Genomic DNA, 14713 nt, shown 5'->3' on the forward strand with positions numbered 1-14713 from the left:
GAATATTTTTTTGCATCAGTCAGATGCCAAAGAGCAGAAGAGCACTATAAAGCTGCTTTACTTCAAAGAAATTCAGTGATACCCAGAGCCAGTCTCTCCACACAAAACAATGCCTGATTTCTAAAAAAACAGTTGCACAAGGTAATCTCAAAGGGTATTTAAAAAGGCAAAACTGGGTCAAGGTCTTTTTTGATCCAGCCAGCACACCAAGTTACAGCAACGTGTCCAGAGAGCATGTTGTACTGTAAGCATTCAGTAATGACACCAGTGACATCTCCATGTGACAAGTACCTTAGGGCTTGACAAGCACATGCCCACTTTGGAGAACTCCATTTCCCAACCTTCTAAACCCCCCCACACCTGCAAGTCTTAACAAGACAACAAACTCTGCTTTTGCTGCTTTTACTAAGCAGTGGAGCAAACTGCCATCTAGTGATCCCATTATCTTGTCCAGTAGAAGCAGATAAAGTGACTAAGAGTTAAGTAGTAGCATTGAATCTAACCTTACCAGCTCAGGGTTCCTACCACAGACAGGGATAAACAAGTTCATGACTGAGACTGCACATGGCTCCAGAATTATGTTACATTACTACAAACAAACAAATAAAAGTTAGAATAAAATGAAAATGTCTTTACTCTTAGCAATAAAGTAGTACTGCAGTGTAGACAATATTAATGAAGATAAATTCAGAGAAAGATTCTGCAGCCTCCTTGGAAGATGCAATATATGAAATTAATTTTTCTATGCCATGCACCAATGGTTCTGAACCTACTGTTCTTCCTTATTCAAGAGAGTGGAAAAGAACAGTATTCTTATCTGGTAACATTTTCAAAATATTAGACAACTGAGATAAAACAGCAAAGGTCCTACCTGGACTTCTCCAAGGCATGGAAATTACTTAAATACTGGACTCTGATTCTCAACTGGAAAATGAAAAATAATTTTCCTGGACGGAGAAACCACATGGAAAATATGTCACCTGTGTTTGTGTCCTCCATACCTGTTATTTTACAAGACTTCTTTTGGAACAGTTTTAAAATATTTGGAACTGGTAAAAGCAACTCAGAGCTACTTTATGGTATGATCTTAAAAAGGCAAGAAGATATGGATAGCACCCTTTATTCTGAACTGCCATTTTTTTTTCTACTCCCATGAGGAAGCAACTTCACTATCTAAGATTTCTTGAGAACTATCAAAAAGCAGCACACTAAAATTACATAACTTTTGACTGTAACTGTTTCTGGCAGAAAGGTGAACACATTGCACTGGCAATGTCTTTTTGCATTAAGACAAGGATGTTACATTTCCACTACACAGAGAAAGGTTTACATAGCAATTGTGCAATCCTGCACAAGTGAGCCTGCAGGGCAAGGGAATTCTCAGAAATGAAGTTTGGATAACTTTATCCTCTCTCACTTCCAAAAATAAAAGCTTTCATTTCTGGTTTGAGAGCTCTCATTGTTGCAGGTGCTCTGTGCTGGACTACAGAGAATCACAGTGCTTGCAGAAACACTTGACAGTTAGCAGCAATTCATGCTCACTGGAGTGTTGCCTTCTGGGATTTCCAACATGTTCTTTTCCAGTTCTGTAGAAACAAAAAAGTTATAAAAATGGTAAGAAATTATACCATCAAATACTAAGAGTAACAAAAGCTGGATGCAGCCCCAGTCACTCCCATATGCTAGAACTCAGACAATAACATGAAAATGCTCACAGGTGTTTGAAACAGGCTTTGCAGCTTGAAAAACCTCCCCAGTTTATCAGAGAGGAAACAAAATAACAAGACACAAAAAGAAAAACTTAACATACGGTTGAGGCTTCCCACCCCAATTTGGGTCATGCACTCTGCAGTTTTCTCCAGCTCCTTTATCATGGACTGTTCAAAGGCCAAGGCAGCAACTCGGGAAAATAACTCTTTGACATTTTCCCCTGGGAAACAGGACAGGAATTGTGTGTTTTTACAACTGCATATCAACACATGACTCAGCATAATAAGCACATAGGTGAACAGATCAGTGCTCAATACTGGGACAGAACAATCTGCCCTCTATTCTGATCAATGCACAGAGAATATCTCATTTTCTTAGTCTGGAATACTGTACCTTTATTTTTAGTCAGCAACAGAGAGAATTAAGTTTGTGGTATAATCTTTTTCCATTGCTAATGTTGAGTAACAGTGCACACGTGCATTTATGTAACTACCTATGAATTAAACATACTTAAGACATTGTGCAGAAGCTCAAGCACTCCTTTCCATGCACATGACAGTGGAAGCACACATACAAGCACTTTAATAAAACCAACCATTAACAGACCTCAAGATTGCAATAATAAAGTGCAATAACAAAAAAATCCTGCACGAGAATTGGGGGATAAGGAACTTTACCTTCCTCCTACCTTAACACAAGCCTGTGTAGGTTAATCTATTTTTACATCATTTGCATTTACTTACCTGTTCTGGCTGAAACTGACCAATATTCTGCCTGCATCTCATTGGCAAAGCGGATGGCATCCAGCTCTGTCCTTTCACACAGAGCATCTGACTGAGAAAATAAGATAATAACTCTAACATAAGAAGTGTGTCTGGGCTATTACATATTGGTAGCTAGAGAAAGACAAACACAAGACAAATATTACAGCATGAGTGCATTATAGTCTGTTCTTCTGAAAATGCTCACAATTAAGCAAGAATTCTTCTCTGTTCCTGAATAATGAATACAAGATCCCATTAAAAAACAAACAATAAAAAATACCCAAACCTAAAACAAAATTAGCACCAATCTTCAGGATCATTATGTACTCTGTTCTTTTGGGCACCCAAGTTTTTTCTGCCTTCTCAGTTGTTAGTTAAGTGTTTGGAAAATTGTAATGCAGAGAATGTAAATAGTATTTCACTAACTATCCATGCAAGTGGTTTAAATTGGTTCAAATGTCCTTTTCTATTTACCTGTGAACTTCTTTACAAGTTATTCCCTCAAGATTTTTTTCTAAACAAGATTGTGTAAAACTTGTAAGGGAAACCTCTTGAGGAACAAGGAGAAATCTGGTTTCCTTATCTGCATTCAATTTACTTACCACCAGATCTTTTTTTGTTCCAACTAGAAAGATGAAGCTGGAATCTGGCTCATTCTCCCTCAGTGCATCTTCTAGCCACTGTCTGAAATATAAAAGAGAATCAGTCAGAAGGACTGACAAGTACAGGAGAAAGTGGCAGATAATAGGGTCACAAGAGAAGTGAGAGGATGAATTTATGTGAGTGTCAAAAGCCTTTTATTCTAGCCAGAAAGAGACCAGGAGCTATTCCACCTCCTTTCAATACATATCTTCCACAAACGAAAAGTTCAAAAATGCCCACTACAGAGTGCAAACTCAACAATTATTTCAGCTCCCAGGGAGAGTACTTATTTATCAGTATGATGGAGGGGGCAAAGTTTTGATTGAGATAAAGAATATAAAACCAAGAAGCAGAGTTAAAAATATGAGCATCATAGCAGATTAGATACCAACAGGAACACAGAAGAGTGAAATAATCTATTCAGCATTATAAAACAGCTCTCTATGAAGGCTGCATGATTCTTGTCTCACACGCTTTTATAGTTTTGTTACTCTGGCAATCAAGTTCCTCTTGAGTCATCCAACACAAGCCAAGGAAGGAAGGGAGTGTGTGTGTGTGTGTGTGTGTGTGTGTGTGTGTGTGAAATCATGTTCACAGGCTTCAATTATTTTCAGCCAAGCAGAGACACTAATATAAATATTATTTTACAAAGTCCTATGTAAATGAGCTAAGTACCACAGTAGTACTCCAAGGAAATAGTCTCATACACATTCAAGTAAGACAGAGTACAGGTTGTAAAGAAACATGTACCTGCATTACAGTCAGAACAATGTGCTAGAAACACACACGTTCTGAGTTGGTGACAAGAAGGTGTAGCATAGTTTTATGTAGAATTTTGCAGCCTGCACTAAAAGCAGAACACTTTAAGAATGAGCATGATGTTGTAACCAAACCATTTCAAGTATCTGAGCCAGTAAGTTCACCTTTATCTACATATATTGTTTGTAATTTTCTCTCCTCCTTTTGACAGCCTATCAACCAACAGAATCACTACAGAAACTAGAAAATCTTTTCAAGCTAGCAGTGCACTTAGAAAATAAGAGGCTCTTGAGACATTATGCATGAGCTGCATCTCATCAATTTTAGCTTTTCTATCAGATGCCAACCTGTTCTTCTGTGCAAATGGAAAAAAAATAGAACACTTTTGGGGTACACTTCACCTCTGCATCCCTGGTTTTGGAAGGCTCAAGCTCTTACTGAAGTGTCTTTCTCTCTCCACTGACTACAAAGGAAGTCAAGGCTAAGTAGTTCAATTTTGTATCTTTGTTTTCTTCAGAAAAATCCCACCCTATGTCTTCAAACAAGTGTCTCTCTTTGTTTCTTAACTCAATGGGAAATACACTCATGATCCAGAAAGTTCTCAGCAACTACAGGCTATCCAAGGCAATTAAACCTGCTGTAAAAGATCTAAAGATTAAGTCAAAATAAAAAAACTTACTTGGTATGATCCAAAGTCTGGATATCAGCCAGATCAAACACTGTTATTATAACTGCAATAAAAGACAAGAATAGAAAAAAAGTAATTAAGTTAGAAAGTGTGTCAGAATTCTCTCCAACTCATCCCATTAAACAGAGCCAACATTTACATATAAAGCGTATAAAGTGCAAGAGCAGATTTAACACAGAGCAACTGGAAAACTCCATTTTAATTATTTTTCTGCCTTCTCTAGCACATAAGACTGAAGTGTTCAGTCTTCCACTTTGGTCTTTACCAGTAGTCTGCAGTCTGTAGTGCCATTACTCCTCTTACTTCGGCACCACTTTGATTCCTGCATAAATTCTCTCTTAACAAAGGGAATGACAGAAATATCCATTCCTAACTTCAGCAATAATCTTATCCAAACCCAAAATCTTTTTCCCCTAGATACAAGTGCCAACATTTATCATGGCTCCATTTGGGGCTTGCAGGTGCAACAACATATCAATTCATGAGCTTTTTAGTCCCTTCTCTCCAGTAACAGACAATCCATTCCTCCATACTGAGTTTACAGGTCCCCTTCCAAGGAGCACATATGCATATATGTTTCCATATAAAGTGAAACCTCCTGTCACAGCCAGGATCAAATTAATATTGTTCTCACCCTCTGCTCCTCTGTAGTAGGCAGATGCAATGCACTTGAACTTTTCCTGACCTGCTGTGTCCCATCTGTGCAATGGGAGAGAAAAGGAAATTTCAGGTTAATGAAACCCAGAGTAACCTGAGTAAATGCACTAATGAAGCAGCAGCCTGGTACAAGTTAGAGAAGAATGTGATACCAGAGAAGTGTTATCAACTGGAACATGTTATTCATTAACTACTGATAGAAATATGGTGAAGCTCTCTTACTGAATGAAGACACTTGAGCTTGGTTTTTATGTTTGTTTTTTTTTTTTTTTAAATACTGATCATTTTGGAGACACAACTAAAATATTTGCATTCTACATGGTAATAGCCTTTTCTTTAAGTATTTTTTCCTCATGTATGTCATTTGTATGTATTTCTAGGGCAATCTGATTTTGAAAATTTTCTGTGCTAATATTAGCTAAATCATGTATTACCCCATATTAGAATCTTGCAACTGCTAGATCTATCCATATCTATCTATCTAGATCTGGCCATAAATGACAAATTAGAGACCTACAGCTCTGTCCACCACACAGTCATGACACCACTGAAGAAAATCAAAAAACATTTCCTATTAATGAACATGATATGCAGTCCTCTTGACTGCTGCTTGCACTAGAGAGGTTTGGGGTTTTGTTAGAACCTAGAACAACCAATCATGGGTACTTCCAGATTTATCTCACACAGAAGTCTCTCAGCAAGAAGAACCACTAATGCTTATCATATGGAAATTTTCTACCCAGCCACTGAAGATTCTGCAGATAATGCAACCTGACTTTTAGTAGCTCATGAACATTACTGCATCAGCTGGCAAAATACTGACACATTAATCTACATTTTTAGAGAAACTCAAGTTCCAAAAGGATAGTGCCTGGCAAAATTATTTTTTAGTGAGAAGAAATCCATGACACTAAAATTTTTAATAAAACTTCAAGTCCAGGTACAGACCCTGTTTTTCAGATCAGATTATTCTTTGTGTAATTTTCTTATTTTTAAAAAAATCTCTATTTCACTAGAGCCTGCAGCAATTCAAGAGATTGTACAAGAGATTGTACTCTGTGCAATTCTTAACCACACTGTTTCAACTTACATCTGCAGACTGTATGGCATTCCAAATATTTCAAAACGTTCAATTTCAAAATCCACTCCAATGGTTGCCTTGTAGTCTCTGTCAAAATTACCTTTACAAAATCTGCAATAAAATAAACAGGCACTTGGCTTCAAGTAAATGCAAAACTAACACTATCTAAGGTGAATTTTTAAAATCTGACATACTGGCTAACAAAGTAGGGAGCATATCCATCTAATAAGCTCTCAGGATGAGATGCGAATCAGAACAAAATATCTTTGGACTGTCAAGGAAGATACAGTATTTTATAGTTTTCCTTACAAGGAAATATATTTTTCTGTAAAAAATAATGACCAAAATGATTAAACAATGGGATAAAAAAGCTTACCATATCTACTTAAGAACATGGAAGAAATAATGAAACAACAAACATAGACAGAATGCTGTCATGGTGATCATTAGCTAAAGAAATTCAGTGATCTGTTTACTGGACTTAGATACAAAAAGAATAAGAATTCTTTTAAACATCCACTAAATAATCAATTAACAATTTTTAAGGCATTCTGCCTTTACCTTTCTTATAAAATAAGGTAGGTGGAAAAACTGAGCTTCCTCTACAGTTTCAGAGCTCTAGAAATTAGTCCCCACACAATGACGACTTTAAAATGTTTCAGCAAACAATCCTACAAGTAAGGAAAAATCATGAAGCCAAGACTCAGCCACTGGAAAGTTTGTGGAGGATTGTTTTTGGTTTTTTTTTCTTTACCTTCTGTTTGCTTAGCCTTTAGCCTGGCTTTCTTAAGGAAACACTATCATATTTGACTGGATAAAAATCGTTCAGAATACAACAAACATTGACTGAATTGCCAGAGCATGACTTTCAAATGAGAACCATTAAGCACTACCCTGCAGGGACAGGAATAGAAACATTGCAATGTTTATTTGAAAAGGGGAGAATCAAACTATCTGCTGGGATGTTCTGTACCTGTTGATTAGGCTGGTTTTCCCAACATACAGGTCTCCCACCACAACCACTTTGGATATTTTCAGCCTGTTATAAACATTTGAAAACATTACATGGTTTTAGTAACAATTTCAACATTCTCTCTCCTAAAATTGTGATTCATATCCTTAAATTGCAGGCAATAACCACACTTACCTGTTACTCCCATTCACCTAAATGCAGTTGTGTTTCTTAATTGTAAGAAAAAGGTGGTCACAAAAAAAAACCAACTCTGGAGCAGAAAGAGTCCATTTCTTACTCTGCATATTTTTTTTCTTAAATATAATAAAATAAGACATAAATTCTATTCTATTAAAATTGCTTTGATTACAAATATATACATTTGGCAGTTTGCACACAGAGAATCTGTTAACATTTCATTAAAATTAATCATAAGTTTCTCATTGAGTTTAATACTACAAATCAATTTCTAAGTGTATAAAACCCAAGCAATTGCTTATAATAAAATAAACTAGTGTAAACTTGTTTCTGGGGAAAAAAAACCCCACATGGTTAGAGCTAATACATTTTCTGACTATCTGAAATAATATTAAGCTGAAACTGGCTTCATACAAATAATCCTCTTTGCTCTGGATCCTCCCACAGGGTACAGCAGATGGGCCTTAGGTGACTCAGCCTGCATTCTTAAAATTGAAATGCAGTGTCTCTTTTAGGAGATACAGGTGGATAAGTGAATGTAAGTGTATTTGTTGTCTTAAACTTGAATTGACATCTCCTGTGCACATGCTATAAAAACAGCTTAAGAGGTTTAATGTTCTCTGGCTTAAAAAAAAAGCAATGGCTTTTTAAACAAATAAATTAATCTTCTACTGAATACTATTTCTGGTCATGCCAGGCTTCTGTGTGATACTGATTCCAAATTACCTATTCTAAATAGTCCAAACATTGACTGGTAAGCTGCAAGACAAATATTTGGGGGGAAAAAAAAAAAAAAAGGCATTTTGTGTGGAAGTCAATGCTGCCCAGGTGGCCACGGGACTCTAAGCTGCTGACCTGTACCTGCCTGCTTAACTGTTACTGATAAAATACTGAATAAAAAATTAATAAAATTAACAACCTTAAGAGAAAAGCAAAAATGGAAGTAATGGTTTAGAAGTATGTGTTCCATTAATTCACACTGAAGCAAAAGTGTCTAGATTAGACAATTTAATACACTGATGGAATATCAAGAGTCTGAAACACAGCCATTAGCTCCTGAATTTCTCAGATTACCTTTTCAATTGACAAAGAAATATTCCATTACTTGGGATAATGGAAAACGAAGATAATGGCTACTCCTGTCAAGCTTTACAATTACTGTACAAAACACTCAGTTGCCTGTCACTCTTATCCATGCCCCATCAAAAAGAATTAAAAAAAAACCACCTAATAATATCTCAAGAGCAGTAACAGTGAAAAGTTTTAATTTTATTCACAGAGCTAAACGTAAAGCTTTTGAGCTATATTCAGTTACCTGAATAAATTAACTGAAGAGCTGGTTTACTTTAAAATTAAAGGACAAATACATCTTGATTACAGAGCAGGAAAAATGCCTCAAACTTAAAGGATACCTTGCTAACAAAAAAAGTCTGGACACCTGTAACAAATTTGCATGTAACTAAGCATGCTTCTAAAAAGCAGCAAACTCACTGGTGTCTCTCAGGGCTTCAGTTTTTTGGTATCAAGACTGTCTCATGAAATTAATAAAAAGTTGCATTTAAAGATGGATATGATGACAAGTGTTGTGGCATCAGCAACTTCAGATTTGGAGGAATAGTAAGGTATTTGTCAGTATTCATAGAAACTCCACTCTGTGAAAGATCCTTTACACTGGAATACAGAACCATTACTCACTAAAGTATACAGCTATTAAACTGAATAGTGGTGATTTCCAGCAGTTTAGCTTTCCTGCTTTCTTTCAGGAATAAAATTAGCACAAGAATTTTGCTCCACTTTTAAGGAAACATTTGAAAGAACTCAGCTTGTATATTTCTAAAAGACTACAGCTAGATTCTTACATGTTTCAAACAGTGTAAAACTGCTGTATGTTTAAATTCCTCCAAAAGTCTTTATTAACTGCTCATGTGGAATAGCAACAGAGAACACAGACAGGCTGGATCTGCCCTATTCCTTGTAATTGCTTTAGAATTTGGTTGGTCTACTTGAGCTTCACATGCAAAAGTCACCATGAAAAGTCAATTGAACTAAATTCCTAGTTCAAAAGATTAAAGTTGCTAAACAACTATTTATTGCTAAGCAACTCCACTATTTTTTCAACACTACTTATGCCAGCAGAAAAAGTATGTTTGACACTAATGGGAAGAAAAGGCACTTTACTAATTTACTGTGAAACAGGTTGGAGAACTCCCACATGCACCCTAAACATACTGGAGTGAGGCAGATAAGGAATGAAAGAAGAAAAGCCTATGAAAGAAGCAGGCTATGAAGATCTTCAATACTTTTTTCATAAAATACTTTCTTTTTGTAAAGGGAGGGTTAGACTAGATGTTCTTTCAAGGTCCCTTCTAACCTGTAAGCTTTTATGATTCATTGCACAGGTTTATTATAAACTTACCCAGCTGTTCCAGTGCTCTGCTGACAAGCAGTCCTGACCTGTGCATGGAAGTGCTCTTTGAACTGCAGACAGGCCTCAGGTGTGTACCACTGAAAGTAGGAGAGAACAGCTCCTGGAATGAACTGTGTGATGTCTACTTTGCAAATAATCAAATCAGCAAGGAAAAAATAGCTAAGATTCATTCAAGGAGTCTGTCAAGCACATGGATATCCTGGCATAAGAAAAAGGACAGCCTGGTTAGAAGGAAGTAAGGCTTCCTCATAGTCATGTTTGCTAACACTGCTTTGGGCAGCACCATCAACTGACCACCTTTCTGAGTGCCAGCATCTGAGCACTTGCTAAACTTCCACATTTGCTCATCATTCCATACAGTAGCAAGTACCCTAAATTATCCCAGTAATCTGAAACATACAAGACAAACACAGATGGGAACACACTACCAGTAAGTCTTTTAGATCTTTCAGATTTTAGATGTATGAAACACGGTTTTTCCTATTAGTTTTTAATTAGGCATTACTTAAAAATAAGGAAAATGTATTTTGTCATGTATTTGCTTAAAATAACTGCAGTAGTTTACATAAAATTAAAAAAAAAAAAAAAAGTGGCCAAGATCATGCACAGAAAAAATGCTAACTCTCTTAAAAAGATCTTTTGAACAACTGAAAGAAATGGCAGGATCATTCCTGGTCCTTCCTCATCCTTAATTCTATCACACTTCAAGCACAAAACTCTCTGGGGACATGAGTGATCTTTTCTGCCTGTTTATACAGTGCTGCCTAGTGTATGACTAAGGTTCCTATACAAACAGAAAATTAAAGTTGCCTCAAAAATGAGGTCACATTCACCTTTGAAATAAAACCTTAAATAATTTGTGATTTTAGCAGAAGACAACTGTACTTGAACCTAAAATACTATTAGGACAACTCAATGTAGCAGGTGCCACAAACTGTGGCCAAGATAAGGAATGCTCACCTTGGGAAACTTGGAGATTATTCTGTCCCTACTCACGGGGGGAACCAAATCCATTAGGTTGGCTTTCATCCTCCAAAGACAATGAAATTCTACCAGACAGGAAACACATGAAGAGAAACACAGTATTCAGGAATTACCTCAATAGAGGGGAAACATGAACAAGAAGAAAAGTCAAAAAAAGCCAGTTCTTAAAGACTCAATTTTTTTGTTGTTGTTTGTTTTGTTTCAATACAACTGGCAGTTCTTTCACTTTATATGTGTTAAAGAAAAACCTTTTTCTGAGGTAAAATGAGCCTCTTTGGGACGCATAGCTATAGCAGCAAACAGTGGCTTCCTGAAACTACAGAGCATCAACTCTAATTCCATGGGAGGGCAAAGAATTGTTCACTTAATTCAACATAAGTTCTTGCAGTTTACCCTTCAAAGAATTTTGCAGTCTTTAATTTAAAAATCTTGCTCATTGTTTGAAATGCCTCTGCACTAAGCTCATTATTAAATATTATGGGATACCAGATTTCATTTGGTCAGAAGAAAGGAGGAAAGATGAAGCTGCCACATTTCTTGGCACAACATCAAACTTCCATCCAAGATCAGCTCAGAAAGAATTAAATCAGTAGATAGTCTGACTTGGAAAAAAATAATGTTCACATGAAAATCACAAATGCATTTAGCTATCCCACTTGAGACATACCAATTTGGTTATGCAATGAAACCTCGTGGGTTGTTGGGGGAGGGGACCCTTAATAGGGTACCAATTTCTTACTGGCATTCAAAAGAATGTTTCTAATAAGAACGTTCATCATGTAGCGAAGTGTAAGGAAGGACTCACCGCGCAGCAGCTGATGCAGCAGGATCCCAGCCACACAAACAGCTCAGCCTGCTGCTGCGTGGCCATAGCAACAGGCTCGAAACGCTCCCTTCCTCCCCTTCTCTTACAGCTTGGGAAGGCGGAGTTGCAGTCATTTAACCATACACAGGGCCCTGGATTTGAAAAACAAACTGGTTTTAGTGACCACACAGATTCCCTTGATCAGAAGCTGCTCCCTAATAAAACAAATGATCTCCTAATGCTGTATAGGAAAATAGTTTCATTTTTTAAAAAGTAGTTTGTATATATGGATACAAAGAACAAGATTAACCCAGCAGACAAGAATCTAAAGGAGTGGGGAACTGCTACATTGCTGATGTTCAGCACAGAAGCAATGATAAAGAAACTCCAGAGGGTCATTTTTTCAGAATTTCAACTTGATTTCATTTCAGGTTTAACACCAGGATGTGCATGCCACCAATGAAATATCTGAATTATATAAATGTCTTCCTAGTCATTAGTGATCTTGCTTTTTAGCATAAGAAACACTAAAGACAGGAATAAGAAACCACATAGCTCTTTGATACTGTCTAAGTATTGTTAATCAACTCATTAGTTCAGATAGCACTTAGTATGCTAGACTGTAATTCATAATGCTAGAAGATTTTGCTATTTATTTAATTACATTTAAATTTCCAAATTTCAGTACAAAAGGAAGCTCCCTCATTGTAATATTCATATTTTTTTAAATGATGAAACAGGTTTGGCCCTCTTAAGAACCAGGAGAGAAGCCTCAACCCTTCCTGCAGCAGACTAAAAATTCTACAGGAAAACTCAATATGGACAAGGAACTATAAACAGTAAGTAAATATGTAACAAACCAAACAACAAACCAAACCCTACAGTTGTGTTTTACAACCACATGCTAAGAATAATGCTTAATAAAATTGCTAGTCCACTTCTCAGAATTAATGTATTTTCTCTTTTGTGAGGCACTTCACTTCAGGCATTCAAGTAATCTCAATAATAATGAAACACCCACTTCTCCCCAAAGAATCCAGTTTGCAGCTGATGGGTTATTTACCAAAGAAGGTGACATTACAGATTTATTTATTACCATATGCATAGTTCTATTTATCATGGTACTTGTGACATTATAAAATTAGAGAGACTAAACCTTTTTTTATTGTGTGCTCCTGCCCTTTTGGCAAGTTAACATTGCCAAAAAAGCATTCAAATGTCATAAAAAACAGTTCTGAAAACAAAAAGGAAACCCCTGCCAGCTAGTAAGGTTTTCAAACACTAACTTGCTCTCTCCACATTCTCCCACTTCTTGTTCAACACATCCTAAGCATGTAATAATGATGTGTCTCCTATAGCTCTTTCACAAATTAAGCTTAAAAAAAAAAAAAATCAACTCAACAATCACAGTGAATCCAAAGTCCAGGAGGGACCAAGGCAACCAAACAAACATTTTAAAACAGGGAGGCCATCAGCACTTTCATTTAGCATATTTAATCTAAATCTTACACACAGAAACATAAACTGCCTTATCAAATCAACAAATTAGCCACACCATTGGAGGAAAAAGATAAATTATTTAAGAAATAACAAGTTGCTAGAAGTAGTGAGAATTATTAGTCCCAAGATTTATGCTTTCTCTTCTGAGAGAGCTGAAGGGCATTCAGTCACCAGGGAGGACTAGGAATATAGTGTCTCCATGGCACCACAACCCGCCTTACATCAGTGTTGCTGGAACAGAATTACCAGCAGATTCTGTAGGTAGACAATTATCTAAGGAAGGTATCCAAAAGCTGTTCATAAAATAATTTCATGTCATTAACACTAAAATCAGTATTCCAGATTATGATGAAAGACAAGACAAAAAACTCACACCACAAGGACTAGAGATAGCACTGAAGGATAAGTGCCTGAACCCACCCATTCTACACTGAGAAAAGTTCACATTCTACTGAAAAATAGGGTGAAACTTTAAATATATAGTTAGTGGGAGTCTAATCAAATTCAGGAAAATAATGCCTACTTTAAATAATCTGCTCTAAGGGGCTGCAGAAAAATGAATCCTTTCCGGAAAATACTTATTAAACAAGTAACTTTTCTTTTATGGATTTTGAAGATCAACAAACCAGAAGCTATTCCTGTGTTTTATTTTAATCTGGTCGATCAGAATGACTTTGGCTTTGTAAAATCCAGTTTAAGAACTTTGATTATCGTAATTGTCACTCAGAAATAATGAAAAACATCTCAATGACTTCTCTACTTACACAAAGAACCTTTCGTATCACAAGCTGTTCAGAGGGTTGTTTTTCTTATGTTTTATCACATCTGACAATCCAGAACTCCCTTCAGTTGTACTAACAACGTTGCAATGATACACTCTCCCCATCCTCTGAGCGGCACCATACTTTCTGGTAGATTCATGCTGAAAAAGATGGTAAATCTTTAATTACAGTTATGTGAAATTACCTGATGACATGGGAAGCCTCTGCTATACATTCTAGCTGTTTACAGCGACATTCTGGAGACTAGGAAAGCAAACCTAGTCCAACACTACCAAGCTCCCTTCAAGCCCTGTACCTCATGGAACTCCCCTGCTGACCTCTGCCATCAAATCCGCCACCATTTTGTCCAATCTGAATTTTTTTCAATTTTGTTGAAATTACTTTGAAAAACGGGCGTGGGGACAGAGCCACCCTCCACGCTTTAGCAGAGAAACGAGGTAAAACGGCCTCCTCACTGCAAGCCCATAACAGCGTTACCCCCATTTCCTCACACGCTCCCTTCCCTGAGGGACCGCGCCTCAGCTCCAGCTCCCGCCGCTCTCCTCAGCAGCGCTCCGACTGCCGCGCAAGCAGCGGCCCCGGCTCCGTATTCGCCAACTACGCCACTAACGTTACTGCCCAACGAGCACCACCGTCAAACGCGTTTCTTACGCTGTTGGCGCAGGGGAGACTCAGTATCCCGGGGCCCGTAGTTTTTATTCACAGAGCGGGGCATACGCAGAGGTGGTTGCTGTGGCATCGGGAGCAGGCGGGCGCGAAGAGC

At 37.2% G+C, this 14713-nt stretch overlaps 1 protein-coding gene across 1 annotated transcript; it reads right to left on the reverse strand.

Moving 5' to 3' along the window:
- Window positions 1-1521: 1521 nt before the first annotated feature.
- Window positions 1522-10908, reverse strand: RAB36 (RAB36, member RAS oncogene family). The gene is made up of 10 exons (XM_008502787.2): window positions 10840-10908; window positions 9868-9956; window positions 7275-7340; window positions 6311-6412; window positions 5198-5262; window positions 4555-4606; window positions 3077-3158; window positions 2454-2544; window positions 1811-1930; window positions 1522-1586 (listed from the first exon to the last, which is right to left on the reverse strand). Exons 1-10 carry the CDS (start codon window positions 10906-10908, stop codon window positions 1522-1524), a joined length of 801 nt encoding a protein of 266 aa, XP_008501009.1.
- Between the last annotated feature and the right edge of the window lie 3805 nt (window positions 10909-14713).

Source organism: Calypte anna, chromosome 15 (genome assembly GCF_003957555.1).
Source record: "Calypte anna isolate BGI_N300 chromosome 15, bCalAnn1_v1.p, whole genome shotgun sequence".
Classification (NCBI taxonomy): domain Eukaryota; kingdom Metazoa; phylum Chordata; class Aves; order Apodiformes; family Trochilidae; genus Calypte; species Calypte anna.

Bases quoted from the DNA above. Each gene is read 5' to 3' on its own strand.
- RAB36 (XM_008502787.2), bottom strand. From the start codon at position 10,908: ATGAAAGCCAACCTAATGGATTTGGTTCCCCCCGTGAGTAGGGACAGA. The intron at 9,957-10,839 runs GTGAGCATTCCT...TCCTACTTTCAG, and splicing joins TAATCTCCAAGTTTCCCAAG to TGGTACACACCTGAGGCCTG. The intron at 1,587-1,810 runs GTATGTTAAGTT...TTGTTTCTACAG, and splicing joins TGGGGTGGGAAGCCTCAACC to AACTGGAAAAGAACATGTTG.